Source organism: Sesamum indicum, linkage group LG10 (genome assembly GCF_026168435.1).
Source record: "Sesamum indicum cultivar Baizhima isolate 11 linkage group LG10, ASM2616843v1, whole genome shotgun sequence".
Classification (NCBI taxonomy): domain Eukaryota; kingdom Viridiplantae; phylum Streptophyta; class Magnoliopsida; order Lamiales; family Pedaliaceae; genus Sesamum; species Sesamum indicum.
In genome coordinates, this window is record NC_142666.1 from 3,944,110 (window position 1) to 3,965,067 (window position 20,958).

Genomic DNA, 20,958 nt, shown 5'->3' on the forward strand with positions numbered 1-20,958 from the left:
TTTTGTAAAAAAAAAAATATATTTTTTAAGCTTTAAAACTAAGAACTAAAAGGGAAAAAAAATAGAAGAGAGTGTTCATTCTCCTTTATTTAGAAAATATATCACACTGCTCGTCATTAATCGTAGTTTCAAAGAGGCTAAATAAATTAAAAACTATTAACATTGCCATTAATGCTTGTCATAATTAATTTTTACCAAATAATTAAAATATTTTTATAATTAAAAAATTCAAAATTGTAAGAATTCACTATTTGGTCAAAATTAAATAATTATATATATATATACATCATATATATATATACAATAATCATTAATTCCTTATATCATCCATAAAACACAGAGTTCATGACAAAAACTGGCAATTTTTTCAAATGAAATGAGACATACCATAGTTATCATCCCTCTTTTATTTCTTTTCATGTGGTCTAACCAATTCCGAGCACTTGCACTAGAAAAAAGAACATGCATTTTCACAGACAGATTTGAGGTGCACATAATTAACAAGCTTCCTCCAAATTCCGACAAGTTGGAGTTGCGTTGTGCATCCAAAAACGACGATCTTGGATTTCACACACTTACTTTTCAACAAGATTTTCATTGGAACTTTTGCGACAACTTCTTCTACAACACTTTGTTCTTCTGCCATTTTTGGTGGGGTTCGAAGGAAAGAGCTTTTGACTCTTTTAATTCAGAATGGAGATCTAGATGCTACACTGGTTTTTGTTATTGGGAAGCAAGGTCCGACGGTCTTTATATGTCTGCAGTCAGTACCGACCCAAAGTACTTCAAGAAGTACCTTGATTGGCAAAACAGAAAAACATGAATTAAGAGTTTCTCCTTGAAAATTCCAAGGATCGGCTACTAATAAATTTTCGATTATTCTCCAATGTAATAGTTCAAAAGATTTTGTATGTGCTGAAAGTAATATAGGACTGAAAAGTATGGATAAATAATTTAATAAGTTTAAGAAGAAGGATGTAATCTCTTAAAAGAATCTTAATAAAGAGTATTCCCCTGATTATTCTCTTTGAATTACGATTCAAGTGTTGGAACCTCGTCCTTGAATTGGATGCAATCTTCTCCAAACTTCACAATCTATCGTAAATTTTGGTATCAAGCCTTGATAGGTTTGACACCAAAGAAGGTGTAGAAACATTTGCAGTTGCAACACTTCGTCATGACTGAAAGCTTCGTATTTGGGAGCTTTAGATTTGATTTGTTGTGGTCTATACTTGACTTGTTGTCGGCCTTCTTGCTTGTTGTCTGGCTTAACTTGTTGGTTTTTGTCTAATTAATCGGTTGTGTGTACATCTTGACTGGCTGTCTAACTTGACTTGTTAACATTGCCTGAGACGACTTATTATCTTCTTGTCTAACTTGACCTGTGTGGAATTATTGAAAAATTACCCCTATTTATGATTGTGGGATGAAAAACCAGCCATGATTGTTTGACGAAGGCGTAATTTGATTGGTCATCCATAACTTAATTTTCATTATTTTCCTAATCACAAGATGTGATTTAAAGTTACAAAATCATTAGTATTTGCCTTTTTTTTTCACTGACCTTTTAATGGACGCTTTTCCTAATAGGTCATATTAAAATGATCAAATCAACCTATAAAATAAAGAAATAATTTCGTATTTCATTTGAAATACATCAATTCCCAAATTTATAAGGCCGAAATTCGATATAGACTTAATTTTGAAATTTAATTTATTTGAACTTTTAATTAATAATTTATTCCATATATTTGGATGTGATTGGTTACTCCTTGCACTTAGCACCATATTATGTTGTGATAGTAGGAAAATACTAAAGCTAGTATTGAATTTAGACCAAATTTTGGATTCAATTAACTTTTATTGTGATCAAGTTTTAGATTATTAATTAAATGTTCAACCTTACCATCTTGTAAACATGTACACAATCCACCAATTTGTCTAAGGGAAAGTCAAACTTGCAAATCATTTGATTGTCAATTGGAAAAGATAGAATTGAATTATTTGATATTTTGACTTACATAACATGTTGATTTTTTTTGAAATTTTGATGTACAACTTTCAAATTATATTATATGTTATGCCATATTATTACTATTAATTAAAGATTAAGTCATTTGATATTGAATTCTTTAAAATATTACTAGAAATCATAAATTGGATGAACTTTTTTGTTGTATGAATATTATTCATGTACGAATTTCATCACATATTGATAGGAAACAACGCAATCCACTCCTCAGTAATATGAGAAACAAGTAAAAAAAACTCATGTGAAAACAAAAATAGTAAATTATCCCATATTTTTGAAAAATAAAGCAAATTGCCCCTATGTAACCATTGATAAGGGTGTAATTTACTTCATTTTTTTTCGAAACGCATAGGGGTAATTCATTAATTTTTTTTTATAGAGATTTTTTCTCATTTCACGTCTCACAGGAGATCATATTCTTTCTGCCTTCTTCCAACCCAAGTGTGGCCTTCAGCTACCCACCACACCTCCATTCATGCGCGATCAACGCTTCCCCCTACCTCCTCCAATACCCACACCGCCACCCAAATTTGGCGTTTCCATCGCACAATCCACCACTACCACCATCCCATCCCTTCGAGCAACACCATAACCACCACGCCAACCACGACCATCTGATTCTTTCTTCGCGCACCACCATCGCCTCTTCTCCACACATTGTTGCCGTTGTTCACCTCCTTTTCACCATTGTCCTCCCTCCGTCCTACAGTTGCACGCCATTCCCCTTGCAACCTCATCTCCCGTTTGCCTATTCTTCATGTAAAGATGGGTTAAATGCAATTTACTTTTATAATATATGAAATGAGCAAATACTCCTATGAAATAAGAATTAGCAAATTACCTCTATGCTTCAAAAAATAAGCAAATTACCTCCTATCAATGAATTAGATATAAGATAATTTGCCATTTTATTTTTTCACACCCTCATCCTCTTCACCACCAATATGTTTCCCTTCACCTCCATCAACTCCATGTTCCCTCTGAACCTCTTCACTTGTATTAGTTTGTACACCCTCAAACAATGGTGAAGTATTATCATGATAGTGTATAGATTCAGAATTGTGTAGGGAGTCTGTGTTATTTGTATGTTCAGAAGTATCAAAGTCGAACTAGGGGCATTTATGGTTTCATCAAGAATGGGGGCGTTAATTTCAGCATCAGGGTTTAGGGGCTCAAACTCATCATGAAAAAGGAGTAAGAAATTTGTTCTTATGTAGAAATGATATTACCTTGAGTATCAATAACTACTAGTGGGCCCTGTTTTTCTTCAAAATAGATGGGAATTACGCTCAACCCTTTATAATCCCTCAACAGTTCTCCAATACCCTCATTCTCATTCAACATCCTAAGTCCATTATCTAAAGTGTGTCTATGTAAGTAAGAATAAACAACTACATTTAGCCACTTATCTTCTGCCTTAGCATACATTTCTAGTAAGTCCCCATAATACAATCTTTCTTTATCCACATTTTCCTCATTCTCATTCAACATCCTAAGTCCATTATCTAAAGTGTGTCCATGTAAGTAATAATAAACAATTACATTTAGCCACTTATCTCCTGCCTCAGCATACAATTCTAGTAAGTCCCCATAATACAATCTCTCCTTATCCACATTGGAAACCCTACTCTACTACCACCTACATATCTAATTATAGGCACCCATTTAATAACACCACTAAGCCATATATCAAAATCAGCATAGTCAGCCAACACCATCCTGTAATTAATTAATACACAAATAAAAAGCTCAGTAACCAATCCATACAAGTGGGCACAAAAAATATAAAGAGACATTGTACACAACCCCATACCAAGACAAACATACACTATCATACTTTGCTGACAACTGTTAATTAAATAAAAATAAATGCAACAACTTTTCATACTTTGCTGACAACTACCAAGACAAAAATTGTTAATTAAAGGGTGTGGGGACCAAAAGAGCATACAACTATCAAATATTTAAATAAAAATAAATACAACAGAACATACATTAGATATTTAAATAAAAATGAAGACAACAAAAAAATATAAAATACATTACTTAGAAACCAAATAACAACTTTTTAGGCAAATGGAGTTTGTGGGGACCAATAGTGGAAGAATTCATGTTCCAAACGTTCAATCTAAATTTTCAATAAATATTCAGTAAAAAATATAGGAATACGTACCTTTTCACACTGTTATTTGCCTCAAAACAAGTTGTTGTCTCAGCAGCTCTTTCAAAGGTAAAAACAAAGTCCCTTGCTTTGTGTTGGTTTCCTCCAAATACAAACAAAAAAAGAGCACCATTAGATTGCTTCTCGCACAGTAAAAAAACCAAAAGTTTAAAAAGAAATTAGGTAGAAAACCGAATAACATTATTACCGTTGATTTTGACTTCATGTTCCCATCTATATTTCCAATCAAAAGCTTCGCAACAGTCAATAACACTTGATTTTTAATTTAAAACTACTAAACTTGTGCAAACAAAGAAAAATTTTGCAAAATTAATCTCAAAATCACAGTGCCCTAATCCCAAACCTTAATTTGTCTTCTCTCCCTCTTTTCCCAACTCCCATTAAATGGGAAAGGCATTCCTCCCCCCCCCCCCCCCCCCTTTTATTGCACTAAGTCAGAAGGGTATAACGTGGATCTAAGGAAAAAATTAACTTCGTTAATTGACACTGATGGAATTGGACAAGTGAGGGTCATTTACAATTACAAGAGATTTTTTTGGCATATAAAAATAACAGAAAGATTTTTTGCTAAACAAAATATAGAATAAAAATTTCAATACGTATAAAATGTTATTTTCTTGTGTTCCAACATATGAAAAAATTCAAGAAAAAATAAAATACTATTAAATAATTATACTCAATTTGTTTGAGTATTTAATTGAGGGATTGTAAAAAATAAAATAAAAAATTAGGAGATGAAAAGTGATTTGTAGTGAAATATGTATAGGATGGTGGGATTGAGATGTAGGGAGGTGGCATACACATGTACAACCTCCATAAAGTTATACTTAAATAATCATCTGTGTAAAATACAATATATTAAAAATGTTAGTCAATAATCAATATATCATATAGTATCAGATAATATTAAAATATGGCATTTTGGTTTATATTATCTAAAAATAAACTTAATCAATAATTTAGTACGTTTTGATATATTTTGTAAATAAATAGTTAATATAATGCATATAAATTTTATCATTACAATTTCAATCCACCGCAACAAAAAGCACTTAATTTTAGATGATATTAAAATATAGTATTTTAGTTTATATTATCTATAAATAAGCTTAGTCAACAATTTAGTATATTTTGATATTTTTTAAAAAATAAATATTTAATATAATGCATATGAATTTTATCGTTATAATTTCAACATCCACTGAAACACAATGTTGTGTTCAAAATTCATTGTAAATTATAATTATTAGGCAATATATCATATTTTAATTTTAGATGATATTAAAATACGGTATTTTGGTTTGCATTATCTAAAAACTAGCTTAATTAATAATTTAGGAAGTTTTTATAAATAAATATTTAATATAATATATATGAATTTTACTGTTATATTTAATATTTAGTACAACAAATATATTTATTATTAGTTATCTTGATCCTATATTTATTTAATGTATATAAATAAATATATTACTTATCTCTCAATATTTATTAAATAAATAAATCAATTAAGTAATTCATTAAAATTAAAATTAGAAATAAAAAAGAAAAGCTGAAAAGGAAGTAAATATATAATGTGGGAATTGCCTATTCCCTACTGAGAACTGAGCTCTCTCTCTCTCTCTCTGTTGCGCGCGAAGTGAAGAAAAATTGCACGACTCCAGAACTCTACTTCACGTCCACGAATCCTCGGCACACGGCACTCCTTCCCTCCCACTCCACCATTAACAGGTGATTATATTTTTAGAAGAAATTTTGTGCGTAAGTTCTGCTTTCAAGGTGTTTGATGAAATGCCTGATTGAGTTTTTGTTGACTTTGTTTGGTTGTGCTTACTGTTCTTGTGATTATCTATGTTTTTTACGGAATCCTTTTGATTTAGAGATGATCTTTTGTTCCTAATTTGTGTAGTAGCGGTATTGATCTTTTGAAGTATATGCTTATTTGCACTGCTGGAGCTCGTCCAGTTAGCGAGCTCCTTCGTGAGCTCGAGCTCGAGCTAGACTCGTGTTAATTGAGCTTGAGCTCACGTCAATATACTCAAGCTTGAGCTCGAGCCTATTTTTTTGAGCTCGCCGAGCTCGAGTAAGGGAGTTCGAGCTCAGATTTTCGGCTGAGCTTGGCTCGTGTGCAGCCCTACTCTTCTCGTTTCTCAATTCTCAGGAGTCACGACACTGACCATCACCAGCCCAATTTCTTTCTCATTTCTTTCCCACTCTTGTTTTTTCTTTTTCCCTCCAATTTCCAAATGTAAACCTTAAAACCGTAGCCCCAAACCAAAGATTGCAAGCCCCAATCCATCTACCAGCGTTGTCTGCAACGAGTAAGGCGGTTGTTGTTGTGTCGGCCAAGCAAGAAGCTCAAACAGGTTTGCCATTACATTTTATAGTCTGTGTTGGTTTGGTGCTTCAAGAAATGAAAAGGAACACAAAGTGATTTGGTAGTGAAGGGGAGAGTTGAGGTGTATGGTGGGTATTATGTGATGGTGGGATTGTGTGGAGTGGCTGGTGGGTTGGTGCAGGACGGTGGTGTTAGAAATGCTGGGGTTGCTAAAAATTTGCTTGAACCATAAAAAATAAAATCGAGCTCAAGCTCAAGCCAACCAGAAATGGTCGAGCTCGACTCGGTTGCACCCCTATGAAGATGTATATAGGAACCACTTAAGTACATGAAGATGTGTTATCCCATCTATTTTTGGCAGAATCTATATGCACTTTTCCTCATCATTACCTGCCTTCTTTATTCATTTTTCCTCATTGAAAAGGATTCGATAGAACGGCAGCATAATTATGCCGAATTCTTGCTAAGTTACTGGTTCTGCAGCAGAATGAATTAACAAGAAAATCTGCTGCAGACTTTTTGTCAATTCTGCAGCAGAATTTCTGAACTGATGCTTAAGTTCATCATCTTGAATGTAAGCTCTGAAATCCTATTTTAGATTTACTTTCTTTTTGAGCTAAGCAGCTGAAGTATTGGCTGGACATCTTATGTTGCAATTTGTTGTAAGCACTGCTCTTGGTGGTCTGTGATAGTATGGTGGACACAATCAATTTACATGTCCAATAATTGCATACGTATGTGTCTAACCACTCTTTGTATTTATAGATAAGAAAATTTATTATATTTACTGCTAAAATCATTTAAAATTCCAACTTTAATCAAGAGGGCTTATATTGTACCAAATGTAGTTACCAAAAACATGCTTTCTATAATAGTGCTGTAGACTTCAAGATTCACTGTCTAGGATCAGATTTCTGAATATGATGTACCTTTTCTGCTTGCATCTTTTGGAACTATTGCCTGAACATCTTGTGTCTATTTAAATGTCAAACGTAGCAGTATATTTGTATCTAACAAGAAATTCTTCACAATTTTCATTGAATCCTATAGTGTCAATTCTATGAATTCTTTTTTACTAATATTGCGTTATGAATAAAAACTTGAACCAATTTTATTTAGCATAAGTATGAGAATGGCTACTTGAAAAATGAATGGGCGTTGTAAGACGTTATGGAGTCAAGACTCGTTCTGCATCCTCAGTTCTTGAAGGAGCTAAACCCCAAGCAAAACCCCCCTCTCTCATTCAAAACCACACAACGGCAGAGATTGGTTTACTACATGTTTAACTAAACCCCATTTGAATACAATCAGGATCATGAAGGAGATAGTCACCATCCAAGTTGGAAGCTATGCAAACTTTGTGGGCTCTCACTTCTGGAATTTCCAGGTACAAAACATTTCAAGTTATCGTCTATCTGTAAATAGCTTCATATTGCTTCATATGTCCAAGAACACATGTTCTTGGTTATCCTTATATATTTGACTGTCCCTTCTGGATTTGCGACCTCAAAAAGTAGTTGTAGGTCATCTTGCTTTGTCATGTGCTTGATGTATTGACCCCTTACTCGAAGCTGAACGCTTAATTAATTTTCAGGGATTAGTTGTAAGACTTTGAAATTGGATTTTCTACAGAGTGCAGGATTTTCTTGTTACAGGCTTTTTGTTTCCTCTAGTGGAAATCTTTGATTTGATGCTTTGGCATTGGTCAACAGTTTTGTACCTCTGCATTTCCCTGATATAATTGTATTTTGCTTTGGTTTTGGAGGATGAATTGCTTGGATTGGCCGACAGCCCTACAGGTGACCAGATATTCAGAAGTCACGGTCTTAACATGGACGTCCTTTATCGGACCGGTGAAACTCAGCAGGTCAATCTTGTTTGCATTGCGAGCTTATCTTACAAATTCCTCTTTCCTTTGTGTTTGGGTGTCTAGTTTGACTTGTTTAATCAATAATTCCTGTAGGTTGCATATACAAGTTGCTGACAGTCTTGCTGTTCTTATGTGTTTATCATGTCTAGGGTATTCTAACGTACACCCCTCGCTTGGTTTCAGTGGATTTTCAAGGTACAAAGATAATTTTATTTGGAATCAATATGAAAGCTCTGTATATGATTGATTTTGTCACCTATCATCCAATTAAACTGCTCTGATTTGTTCATTTACTGCAAAAAAGATTTAGTTTGTGATTAAAATTATGACTGGTTTAAGCTAATTCATAATCTTGTGCATTGTTCTGTAACTCATGCTTTCAAGAACTTTTGCTCTTCAATTTTTCCATCTTCTTCACTTCGTTTTTATCCGTATCCAGACTAGGGGCCTTGCAAGGTTTGCTTCTTGGAAAGGAAATGATTTTAAGCTTCTAGTCTAGATTATATTTCTTTATGCATTTACTTTCCACCAAAAGTGTTTGCTTGGGTAGAAAATAAAATTACAGATGAAGTACCCCATTAATGTGATCTGGTACTTGTCCTGATTTCCAGTAACTGGAAATAGCTTGTTTTACTTTTACATGCCTCTTTATGATTTTGACGGTATTATGGTAAATAGTAGCAATTGAGGTGTTAGGTCATAACATAAAGCTACAGAGCTTAAGTTATGAAATAGGGCGGCTTTGAAGCAAAAGGTTGAGGACCTTTTTATGTTAGCACCAGTATATAACTTTTTCTTCTATATGCCTAGTTTTTCTTTCCTGCTCTATATGCCCACTGGATATTGACCTCTGTGATTTAGGATGCCAAATATAAATGTATAATTACCATCTCATTTTCCTTTCAGCATGTTCTTTTTCCATTTCCCTACATTCTTCTGGATTTTAGCTGTCCCCTCATCTCGCTCTCTCTCTCATACGTTTGCCTGGAGCACACAGTATTCGAAAAACAATAGGATGCTCTATCATTTCAGAACTTCTCCTTGTAATTACATTGGATGATGAACCCCATTGATTACACTTTTGAGTCAGGTGGACTTTTTAGGGGGGGGGGGGATTATGTCACAGTATGAAGAATCTTGGTTTTTAGATATATTTAATTGTTTGACAGATGGTTATTGTTTCGCTTAATTATTTGGGATGCCCCATAAAATTGAGTTCTTTTAACAAACTGATGCATATTCATTCTTACCAAACATACCCTGGATTTAGGCCCCAGTAGTGCTCCCTATTCTACCAAATATTAATTGAAAATGTGATGGTCTTTCTGCCTTATTGCATTCCAGATATTAGCTAGAGTACTTGAAAAAGAAGATATGGCATAAATCTTAGAATTCTTTGCAGCAAAGATTTGGCTCATGGTGAGGCCACAATGTTGCTTTCTTCCATAATACACATTTTGCTGGTGATTTAAGTGCTTATAGAATCTAGATGCACCTCTTTTTCATTAATCTCATAACTTTTGTGAAGTACTCCAACTTGCCTAGTGGATGGCATAGTTAGTGAAGTAAAATTTATAATTCCTTTTGAGCTACAATATAACAAAATAAACTAAAAAAATGTGTCCATATTTTTGGGCTGGAGATCTGGCTGGCTGGCAGTCAGGTCTATTTCTTTTATGGAAGTTTGATGTCAAGTTATAGAGTGGAGGCTGAAATTCATGGACCTCTAACATTCCATAGTTGTAAATTGCGCGCTATGGTGTGTGTGATGGCGCACAGCGCAAAATGCCAGAGCCATGGTGCTGGGCTTTCATGTGCCATGGGCTGCGCCAGAGCCCTTTTTTCTGGAGTGCCAGGAGCACCATGGAACGCCTGGCTGAAGCCCGTTCTTAAAAGGCTCACTTGGCTCTTTATAAAGTTAAGAAAAGAAGAAACAAAGCTGAAGAAAGAAACACTAATTGCCCCAGTTCCCCCCCCCCCCCCCCACACACACACACATTGAAGGCAGTAGTTCTACCACTTATTGGTCATCTTTTATTTTTGTATTTTTTTTTAAACTCTTTAATATGATATAATTTATTGTTATTAATGTCGTAACATAATTTTCTTGGTATCATATAAACTAATTTGCTAAATAAGTTAAAATTTGATTTTCATGCTAATTTTTTATTATAATTTGCTTTTTTCTTGAAACTTTTGGCACTTAAACCTTATCCCAAACATGCTAATTTTGGTCCTGTAAAAAAAAACATTCTAATTTTGGTCCTGTAAGAAAAACATGCTAATTTTGGTAAAGATACTAATGGTATAAAAATGTGAATTGTTTATGCAAATATGCGCTGTGCTTCAAAAAGGCGCATGCCACACCGTTGCGCCGTATTACACCATGCGCCTTTAACACCTATGCACCATTCACTTTTCTTATTCAAATATGATTTCAGGCGTATTCGTCCATTTGACTGAACATGGCAGGATATGAAGATGCCAAAGGAACTTCCCACATGGGGCTGCATATCTGTGTTGATGCTCTTGTTTTTGGCATGTTTCCTGATTCTAGAAATGAGATATTTGATCTGTATATCCAGATTTGCTCCTTTAGAAAAGTATAAGGAAAGAACTGAGTAGCTTGAAGGTGAGGTCCTTGAGCACCAGAAAGAAGATGGACCTTCACTAAGAACTCAGAGCCTGTGCCTGTGAAATATAATAATACGCTGTAGAAAAGGGTTATTGGCAATAAACCGGAAACTTACAGATATGTTAACACTGTAGTTTGTTAATTTTCTTTTCCTATATGCTTCAGATCTTCCTAGGAATATATGGGGTTGCTTTCTTTAGATTTACTAAGGGCTTCAACTTTTACAGCTCCTTTTACTGTGAATTGGTTAGTCTCATGGCTATATGGGTTGGGCTTCCGTTCTTGCCCTCTTTAACAAAAACCTTGTAAATAAGATTTGGAAATTCTTTAACAGGCATTATGTGGCGTCTTTGTTTATTTTTGGTATACATTGTTGAAACCTCCTCCTATATAAATGTAAACATGTATGTATGTATGTGTATGCATATACATCTATCTATCTATCTTGTTTATATATATGTATATGCATTTATATACTTATATATAGGAAGTTGGGAATTGAGGATATAAATGGTGGTCTGGGGGTTAGGGTAGAGTAAAGAGGTTGTTCAGGTAGTTGGAGAAAAATGTTTTGGATAAAGAACATGGGATATTTTGGCTGCTCGGAAAACATCGTTGTTTGGCTCCTATAATAACAACCTTTGTCATATTTCTGTGCATGAATTACTGAATTTGCAAATGGCTTAACTTTTTTTCTACAAAGATACTGATGGATGGCCTTGGCTCAACAGGATCCCTAGGATCGGTGAGTACACGTGGAACTTTGTACAATGAGGTTCCGGAAAGTTCTGTTGATACTTTAACATGGTGAGGCTTGAGTTCTTCTTTTTCATTGTACAAATTATGTTTTCTTTAAAAATGTCAAATGTGCTATGAAAGATGGAAGAGTGACTCCGGGTATACATACTCTAGCTTTCACTAAACTATTTAAACTGTTTTAGCCTTAGTTGTTGATAACTTGGTTAGTCTCCTTACAGTTGCTATCTTGATTTCTAATAATAACATCTTCATATATTTATCTACATCTTACTTTGTGCTTTGAGAAATTTTTTTCTTTTAGCATTATTTCTAGTTAAGCTGCAATGAGGGGAAGTTCCTGTACCAAGCCAAATAGCCAGTATTATGCATCATATGCTTGTTAGTCATGATTTTATATCTCATCTAATTTTCTCTGAGTTCTAGTTGAGCAATCTCATTTCAGATAAGATTCTTGAGCCCCTCATTCTTTTCTTGGTTGCTTACAGCCATAGGTTTGAACGGCTTTAATCAGTATATACCAAGAACTGTTGAGGTCTCTGTGTTAGTGTATTTTCTAGAGCAATTTTGCACTATGTATGACAAAAACTCAATTTGTGCTTGACACCTCACCACCAGTATTTCATATTTTAAATCTACCCTTCACACTGCAAGTTCTTGTTTTGGTTTAAATCTGCGCTTATCATTTGAATATATTTCTAATTTTGAATCAGAATATTTGAAATACAAATTTAATTATGCTCATTAATCTGGGGTGATCCTGTACTTCTTGTTACTTTAAGAAGTGTGAAAACATGAATGCGGTGGATAGGTGGTGCCTAATATTTTTTGTTCTTGTTTGTTCTAGAAAGTATTTGATGTTTAGTTGACTACATCGTCATATATTCATAATCTCTATATACCACTTGAATTATCATGGCCTCATAATTAAAAGCCAAGTAAAATATTGCCTATTGAAATTTTTTTATATATCTTTTGTGCAAGAACAATTTGCTTCTTTTTTCGCCACCTGCAAATTGTGGGTGGTGAGCATGCAGGATTACATCATATTCGTTTCCTTTTCCAGTCAATTATCCACTTTTCTTCTCTTCTTTTGGAGAAGTTGATCACAATTTTCTATCTATGCTTTCGATTTTTATGTTTTGGCACTTTGTTATATCCAGAAGATGCATCACTTTCAAGTTTACATATCTTATACAGAAGAGCTTTTAAGGACCATGTTTAGGTGTTCAGTCCCGAATAATCATCATGGCCTTTGAAAGAAAGAGTTCTGTCCATTTTAATTTCAAACACCTTCAAGCGCTATGTTGTGTTCTAGATGCTGCTTTTTATGAAGCACTTCAGTTAGTAGATGTCCTTTCTATTTTTGTAGCATGTAAGACTGGAATAGTTTTTCACTCTCTTATTTGGAATTCTGACATTTGGAGATTCATGAGGGGTGCCGATTTGTAATTTTCAGGCACCTTGAAATGCTGATTTAAGCTGTAGTTGCTGCTTTTTCTGAATGACTTAATGTAATAGCCTACTTTCTAATTTAGAATACATAAGATTAAAATGTTTTCTGCTGTTTGATTTTGGGATTCAAATGAATTAAACATCTCCAGATTAATGTGTAGGACAGGTCCTGTAACAACTCATACATCTCAACCTTTAAAGAAGAACTTGTTTTTGCAAAGTTTGTACTTGGAAGAGACTGAAAATGTCGGTACCTCGAGAGATTGCGGCAGCAGAAATGGCGATTTTTGTCCTGAAGTTCAAGATAAGGACATTGTTGAATGTCTGGAAAATGAAGTTCAGTATTGGACAGACTTTTCCAAAGTTCATTATCACCCTCAGAGTCTATATGAATTAAGTGGATTATGGTGTGATATCAAAGATTTTAACAACTATGGGATTGGAAGAGAGGCATTTTTTGGGGGTCTACATGCAGAAGAAATTAATGAGAGGCTCCGGTTTTTTGTTGAAGAATGTGACCTTCCTCAGGTACTACGTATGCATGATACCTCCTGATTTCTCTCTGTTTTCCATGGAGCCTTATGTCTGCCAACCTGTAACTTGGAATTTTGGTTTCTTCGCATTTTATCTGTTCCCATAGGCTTGATAGTGATGGATGTCTTTTTGCCTCTTCAGAAGTGCAATCGTGATCTTGATAGTGTTTCCTGTCCCTGTTGATTGGCAATCACTTACTTTCTGTTTAGCTTTTGGTTATATTTTATCTTTTCCCATAGGCTTGACACAATGGTGGAATGGTCTTTTTGCCTCTCAAGAAGTTCAGTCTTGAACTTGATAAGCTTTCTGGCTCCTGTTGATTGGTATCACCTGCTTTCTGTTTAATATGCTTTTTCTATTTGCCCTATTAGTCCACCAGACCAGCCTAATACAACACTGAAGTGAAGTCATAACTTTCAGTTGAGTTTGTTTAACACAAGGAACTTGTTCTCTTTCTTGAAAAAGTTTACAACTGTAATAGTAGTGGACATTTGCCAAACATGTTAGTGATGGAAACTAAAACGAGTACTCTGTTTCTCCTTTGTTGAAATGCATGCGAAACTCTTCAATCATCAGAAATTTTAATTTGCCCTGATGTTCTAAATTGCTTCAATCTGAAGGCAATTGTGAAGTATCATGTTCACCCATGCAACAATATTTTTTAGTTCGTTTTGTGGTTGGGTAATGAATGAGTCTGCCTGGATGACTTCCCATAAATTTCTTTACATTTTCCATGAACGTGGTGTTACAATATGGTGGATGCCTATATGGAGAGTTTGGCATAGAATGAAAATGCACTTAGACGAAGTGTGTTGGAAAGAGCAGAAAAGATTTGAATTATCATGGGGATTTTAAGAGTTAATGCCCGTTCAGTGGATTGGAGTTGGCAGATGCAATGCAGTTAATCATTGAAACCAAGGAAAAAAGAAAGGAATGCAACTTTTTTGCTCTTTTTCTTCCTCTCTGAAAATTGCAATTTTCTTAAATAGCTTCGGACACTTTGAAAATGAAATCCGAGATGGGCGTCCAAACACTTTCTTGTAACCTAGAATGGGCCCACCGAAATGGCAAAAGCTGTTGAACTTTTTGTCTTGTGAGATCAACCAAATACCACCCACCTTTCTCTTTCTTTCTCTCTCTCACTCACACACACATACACGCACACGCACTCATATATATATGTGTGTGCGTGTGTGCACATGCCCGTGTTTTAAGAATGATGACTCTTCTGTTAACATCTTATCAGTTCCATGTCCTCTCGTTTCATTTTCTTGTTTCCCTTTTCGTCTTTTACATTTCCTTTTTTCCTATTTTTTTGCTCTTAAAATGAGCAATGTCCACTCAGTGATGGTAGGGGTTAGGACATATGAGGTGCTCTTATAGTGTGGTACCAGCGGCATTAAGTTGGTGGTGACTTGGATTGTGGGAGCACTGAGAAAGAAGATAAAAAAACCCAATGGTGGTAATGGGGGGAATTAGTTCACTATGGCAATGGCAGAGAGATCCTTGTGGCACAGAGGGAAATGAGTTACTGCAATCATATCACAGAATTGGTGGTTGGGAGGGAAGGCAAAGAAAATAACCTATACTGAAGGTGGTTTTTGTTTGGAGGTTGAGAATGTTTGATTGAAAGAAAAAGAAAATAGAATAGTATATTAGCAGTTGGCTTGGTTAGGTGATTGATTTTATTGGGAGACAGTGAACTCGGTTTGTCATATAAATTTGACTCTCTGCTAAAATATATTCTCAACATTCTTTTCATTTTCTGATACAGTGACCCACCATAAATATCCTTTCGGAAAACCATTTTGTTGGGACACCTCTCCGAAAATCAATCTAAACAGGCTATAATTTAATGTTTGTGGAGAGATGCTCTTTGTTTAATAACTAAGGAACTGTATAATAAAGGAACTGTGGTTGACACTTCATAGGCTGGACTATGTTGATAGTGTATTCTCAGCTGTATTTAAGTCTTCTTTTGGCTTCTATCTATGATGTTGAAATTTATATTTTCATCTTCTTTTGCCAGGGAATTCAATTTATTATTGATGACTCGGGAGGATTCTCTGGTGTAGCTGGGGAGTTCTTAGAGAATATTGCAGACGAGTACACAAATATTCCAGTACTACTATACTCTGTTCGTAGTCCATACTCCTCCCTGGATTCGACCAACCGCAAGCTGACATTATCTCGCAAACTTCATGATGCAGTTTCATTCTCAAAGCTATCAACTTTCTCTAAATTGATTGTCCCTATGGGTTTGCCATCCCTGAGAACAAGTGAGCATTGCAACCATTTGGCTGATTTATTATTTCACTGAATTGTTTCTTCTTGAGACACATGAAGCCAAGTTAAGACACTGTTAATAAATTATACAGAAATGAGAAGCCGATGAATTCTTTCATATCTCCACAAAGTTTACCCTCAAATTGAGGCACAATAAAATTATCTTTTTAAAAATTTTATGATCTTCAAAATATGATCTTCCTTTTGAGTAACTTGGTTACAACTATATCATAAACTTTAATTATTAACAATCAATATTCCAATGGTATATGTCAATGTCAAATTTTATAACTAACAAACATAGAGCAACAACTAGTATTAGAGTAGAATTGCACATTGGTGGGAACTCGAACTAAGCTAGGCCCCGTTGGAAAAATTTGTAGGGTCTTCATACTTTATATTTTGTCTAACTTTTGATCTTTATCTTCCCCTCTTTGTTGTCTCAATAATCTTATGCATTATGTGTGTTAGTGCTTAATTGCAGTAGGCAGTACTTCGACTATGGCAATATGAAATAAATTGTGTGGATATAGTGAGCTACAATGTACTAACATATTCATGATGTCTCATGTTATATCATTTCCCTATGTACACCTTCATCATAAATTACGGTAATTTGATCCTATTTTCAAGCTTGTGCGGAGCATATTAGGTCTGTGTTTGCTTAAGGATTTAAGTAGCACACCTAAATTTTGGTAATTCATGTGATGAGATTTAGATCTGAATCTGTAGCCAGTAGTAGTACCCAATTTTGAGCAACACTAGGGCGATATATCAATGTAGGTTTCAATCAAGATATTTGTTAAGAAATGGTGACTTCATTTGTTAAAGAAGCTTGGGAAATTGCTGTTACTGTTTACTTCTCATGGTGTGATACACTTCTCATGTTTACACAGCATCTGGTTGTGAAAAGGCACAACAGTTGCTCCTTCTGGTACAAGAGGCACTGAAATGTGGGCTTCGATTTTTATTTGGTTAGGTTTTGGAGCGTGCTATTTGTGATTTCAGCCTTTTCTATTGGTATAAGAGCAAGAAAGGTGCTTTCTAGTTTATTTTACATCAGGTTCTGATTGTTGGTTATTGGATGCATGTTAACTATGATGGACAATGTTAACTACTATTTTCTTCTTGTCTAAGTTGAACCCAAGATGGGTTCCATCTATAAAAAACTGAAATCAGAGCCAAGTATAGGTTTTGTATTCTAGATTTTGTTTATGGGAACCGTCTTCTTATCTTTGATTAATTACACAAACCTCTCTTCTTGGTTTGGAATTAGCTTATCATAAGCTTTGTATAAGTATGCCATTATGTTTTCTACTAGTGAACCTCTTTATTTATAAGCTCCACGAATTTATGTGTAAAAGGATAAAAGAGAACGTATTAAATATATAACATATCTTGTAACTATTAAGTTTCGGTGAGGGTAAATTTGTTTATCTATTGTCCAAGTTTGACCAAATTCTGACTATCAGGGGTGTGAAGGTGGGGTAATTGTAAAAACTGGAAGTTAGAGGGGATGATTGCAAAAATATCCATTGTATAAATATTGAAGATAAATGTTACCCATAGTATAGATATTGAAGATATATGGTTGTGTACTTGAAAGAAACCTTAAATATACACTTGGTTGAGCTGACATGCGCAATTAGAATGAAGATTTGGGTCTTCGAGCATTTTAGTTTGTCTTATTGTTTTGAATGGTTAATCAGGTAAGACTTATCAATAACAATAAAATGTTATGGTTTTCATCATATTTCTTTCTATCTTTAAGATCCTCACATATATGCATAATATACCTGCATTGTTTGGTTTCTTTCTTCTTTTTCTGCCAAGGTTTTGGTCCTAGTTTTGAAGACAATCTTATGTTTACATAGTTGCAGAAATTTCCTCTCTACTTAGCAAAAAGAATTAAATGGATCTATTTTGTAATCTATATAAACCTTCTCCTTTCCATTTTGCTGTAACTTTTGCAGCCTGAACTTCTGTTTTCTCTTCTGGAAAGAGTACGTCCTATAATTATAGCATTTTGCTAACATTTTGTTTTTCAATTACGAAAGGTAGAATGTCCAAGTATCTCTGTTTGGAAGATCAAAAGCCTTACCACAACAGTGCAGTTTATGCATCTGCAATACACTCCATCAGTCTGCCTTTCAGAATGCAACCGCTTGGGCCCAGTGCACAATTGAGCTACACATGTGGTGCAGTGGATGTAAATGAACTTGTACAAATGCTAGCGGGCCAGGCTCAGCAGAATAAGGTTATGGCTTTGGATATTGTGATGCCAGCTCCTGCTTTGTCAGGTATAATCTGGTTATAATCCGGGTTCTGCTTCTCCTCTTCTCCTCCAAATTTGGTTCTTTGCTGAAGTATGAAATAACATAAAACAGATATCCAATGCCGGCAATCTTTGTTGGAGAATTTGCATCCATTGACTCCAGAGGTTGCTGAAAATGTTGAAGACATGCATGCTTTGGAGTCCATGACCATTCATGGAGTTTTTGGATCAGGTATTATTCACACTCATACGAATTTTGCCCTGTAATTGGAAACTCAAGTATGGTGTTTTCAGTCTTTATAATCAATTTTCTAGGAAATGATGAGTAAGCATATTAAGAAGCTCGAAGTAAGGTGGTTCCTGTCAGATCCTGATTTGGATACTTGTCATGTATTGTAAATTATTGGTTCCTAAATAAAAAAAAATGAACTGAAATGTTGACTCCATGGGTCCCTAAACTTTAGGGATATAAATTACACAAGCTTCTGTGATAAAGACTTGTGTCTCATTTCTTCCCGGTTTAACTGTTTTTTAAGTGAGATCTCCATGATGAGATGGGGAAAGCAAACTGTGTTTCAGTTGCTTTTCATTTATTTAGTTTGACTACAAGAAGGCACTTCTGCTGAGCCTTTAGGTGTCATAATGGGCTTGGTAATAATATTTGATGATATTGAATTTAAATATAATCCATTCATATTAAATATTCTGTGAAATTTACGAAGTAGAGAACGAAATCATCCATTGAATAGCAAAAGAAAAAGGCCCAGAACACGTTCTACAGAGGGATGCTATTGAGAGGTAGTTAATTTTTCGAGCAAGTTGGGTATTTTAATCTTTTGTTTCTTCTAATTTCAGGATGCAAAAGGGCATCAGTGTCTGAAGTTAAGGATGCAGTGCAAACTGCTTATTCGACTGCAGCAGAAAGACCCAGGTTCTCTCATCTATCTGTTGCTCAATGTCCTCTTCCAATACCATTGCCTTTCCCTTCAATATTCGGGAACCTTGTTGGTCGACATGGCGAGCTCTTGGACACTCCAATTTCAGAGTCTGCATCAAGAGGGTCACTTGAAGTGCACTCCATCCCAATGGCAGCAAGACTCCGTTCTAGCAGTTGCATTTTGCCGTTTCTGGAGAACAGATTGGAAAACCTTCGTAAGTTTGGTATTGCACGAGGGGCCCTAGGATCAGAGTTACTTGCAAGTTGGGGTTTTGGAAAAGATGATGTCGAAGACATGGGGGAGACACTGTCTAACATGGTCCGGACACTCAATCCTGTATCGGAACTATCATCTGATTCCGATTGAGTTCATACTCTATCGAAACAAAGTCCATCTCTTGTATCTCGAGTGAAATGTGAAACGCAACGACTTCGATGAACTGGTTGACGAGTACAATTATCTCAGTGCTGATGAGGTAAATTACATTATGAAAATGAACACCGGGCCAATCCAGGCTGTTCAGTCTCTTAAGCGACAGATGGACAAAACAGCAGAAAGATAATATGTAGGTTGCCTTGGAACAGGTCATAGAAAATATATGACATGGAACTGTTTTATGGTAGCAGATTTCTTGAGTTAATCCACCCCCCGGGGAACTAATCAAGTCATGCTTTCGCACCTCACACTTTGAAAATTGTACTTTTACTCTTCTTAAAACTTTTCCATTTACAACGGTTTTAGATGAAAAATGCTGATCTCACAAAAAAACCATGAGTGAATTTTTAGTTTTGCCTTCCGTTCAAAGGTTTTTATATTTTATTGTTTTGTAATTTTTTGAAATGTGTATTGATATAAATATTGTAGTATTATGTGGTTAAAAAGAGGTGAATATAATATAAAAAGGTAAACTACAACCTCCCTGAGATTTGTCATAGTTATGAATAATCTCTCATTGGTTTGTAATTATACTAAATTCTTAAGGGAGGTCATTATAATTTATCCTAATATAAATATTTGTTATAGAACAATAATCTATACTACAAAAAAAGAAAATTTTGAAGTTGTACCAATTTTTGAATGCTTAAATATTTTCTTTAATTAGTTCTTCATTTTATTAAAATTTGGTCATAATATTAATATTTTTTTAAATGAATTTATTAAAATATTCCTCAAGTTTTATCAATTTTTAGCACTTTTAAGTTTTTGAAGCCATTATTCTATGATTGATAACTAATTATTATTAAGAAAGATCACCCCTTTGGTGTCTTTCTCCCTTTTCGGCTTTTTTTTGTTAAAATATATAATTTATTTTTCTTTTCATCTTATAACTTATCACTTCCCCTATTATCTTTTGATATTTACCTTTTTTTTTTTTCATGCATTTTTTGGATATCATTTTATTATAAATTTAATATTAACTTATCATTTTAACACTAATTTTTATTGATTCATTGAATTGAAAGATTAAAATTTTATCTCTATTAATATAATGTCCTCGAAAATATTTAAGAAATTTTTTCTCCAAAATTTCCTTCAGATAATAAAATTATTTGGGCTTCTTTTTATTCTTTTAGGCACTGTATTTTAGAGAAAAATATTTCTTTTAATATTTTAAACAAAAATAAATATCAATAGAACCCTGATTATTTTCACTAAC

At 34.4% G+C, this 20,958-nt stretch overlaps 1 protein-coding gene across 3 annotated transcripts; it reads left to right on the plus strand.

The window, feature by feature from the left end:
• Positions 1-5,802: 5,802 nt before the first annotated feature.
• Positions 5,803-20,097, plus strand: LOC105172415 (plasma membrane, autoregulation-binding site, misato segment II, myosin-like, tubulin/FtsZ protein). 3 transcript variants are annotated; one of them, XM_011093821.3, is made up of 10 exons: positions 5,803-5,945; positions 7,864-7,939; positions 8,318-8,419; positions 8,572-8,617; positions 11,789-11,864; positions 13,430-13,796; positions 15,832-16,081; positions 18,146-18,388; positions 18,476-18,595; positions 19,219-20,097. In XM_011093821.3, the coding sequence occupies exons 2-10, from the start codon at positions 7,868-7,870 to the stop codon at positions 19,665-19,667; spliced, it is 1,725 nt and encodes a 574-aa protein (XP_011092123.1). In that variant the 5' UTR covers positions 5,803-5,945; positions 7,864-7,867; the 3' UTR covers positions 19,668-20,097. The 3 variants fall into 3 exon arrangements, with proteins under 3 accessions (XP_011092123.1, XP_011092124.1, XP_011092125.1); XM_011093822.3 differs by lacking the exon at positions 5,803-5,945 and adding an exon at positions 6,049-6,580; XM_011093823.3 differs by lacking the exons at positions 5,803-5,945; positions 7,864-7,939 and having other exon boundaries at positions 8,516-8,617; positions 13,418-13,796.
• The last annotated feature ends 861 nt before the right edge of the window (positions 20,098-20,958 follow it).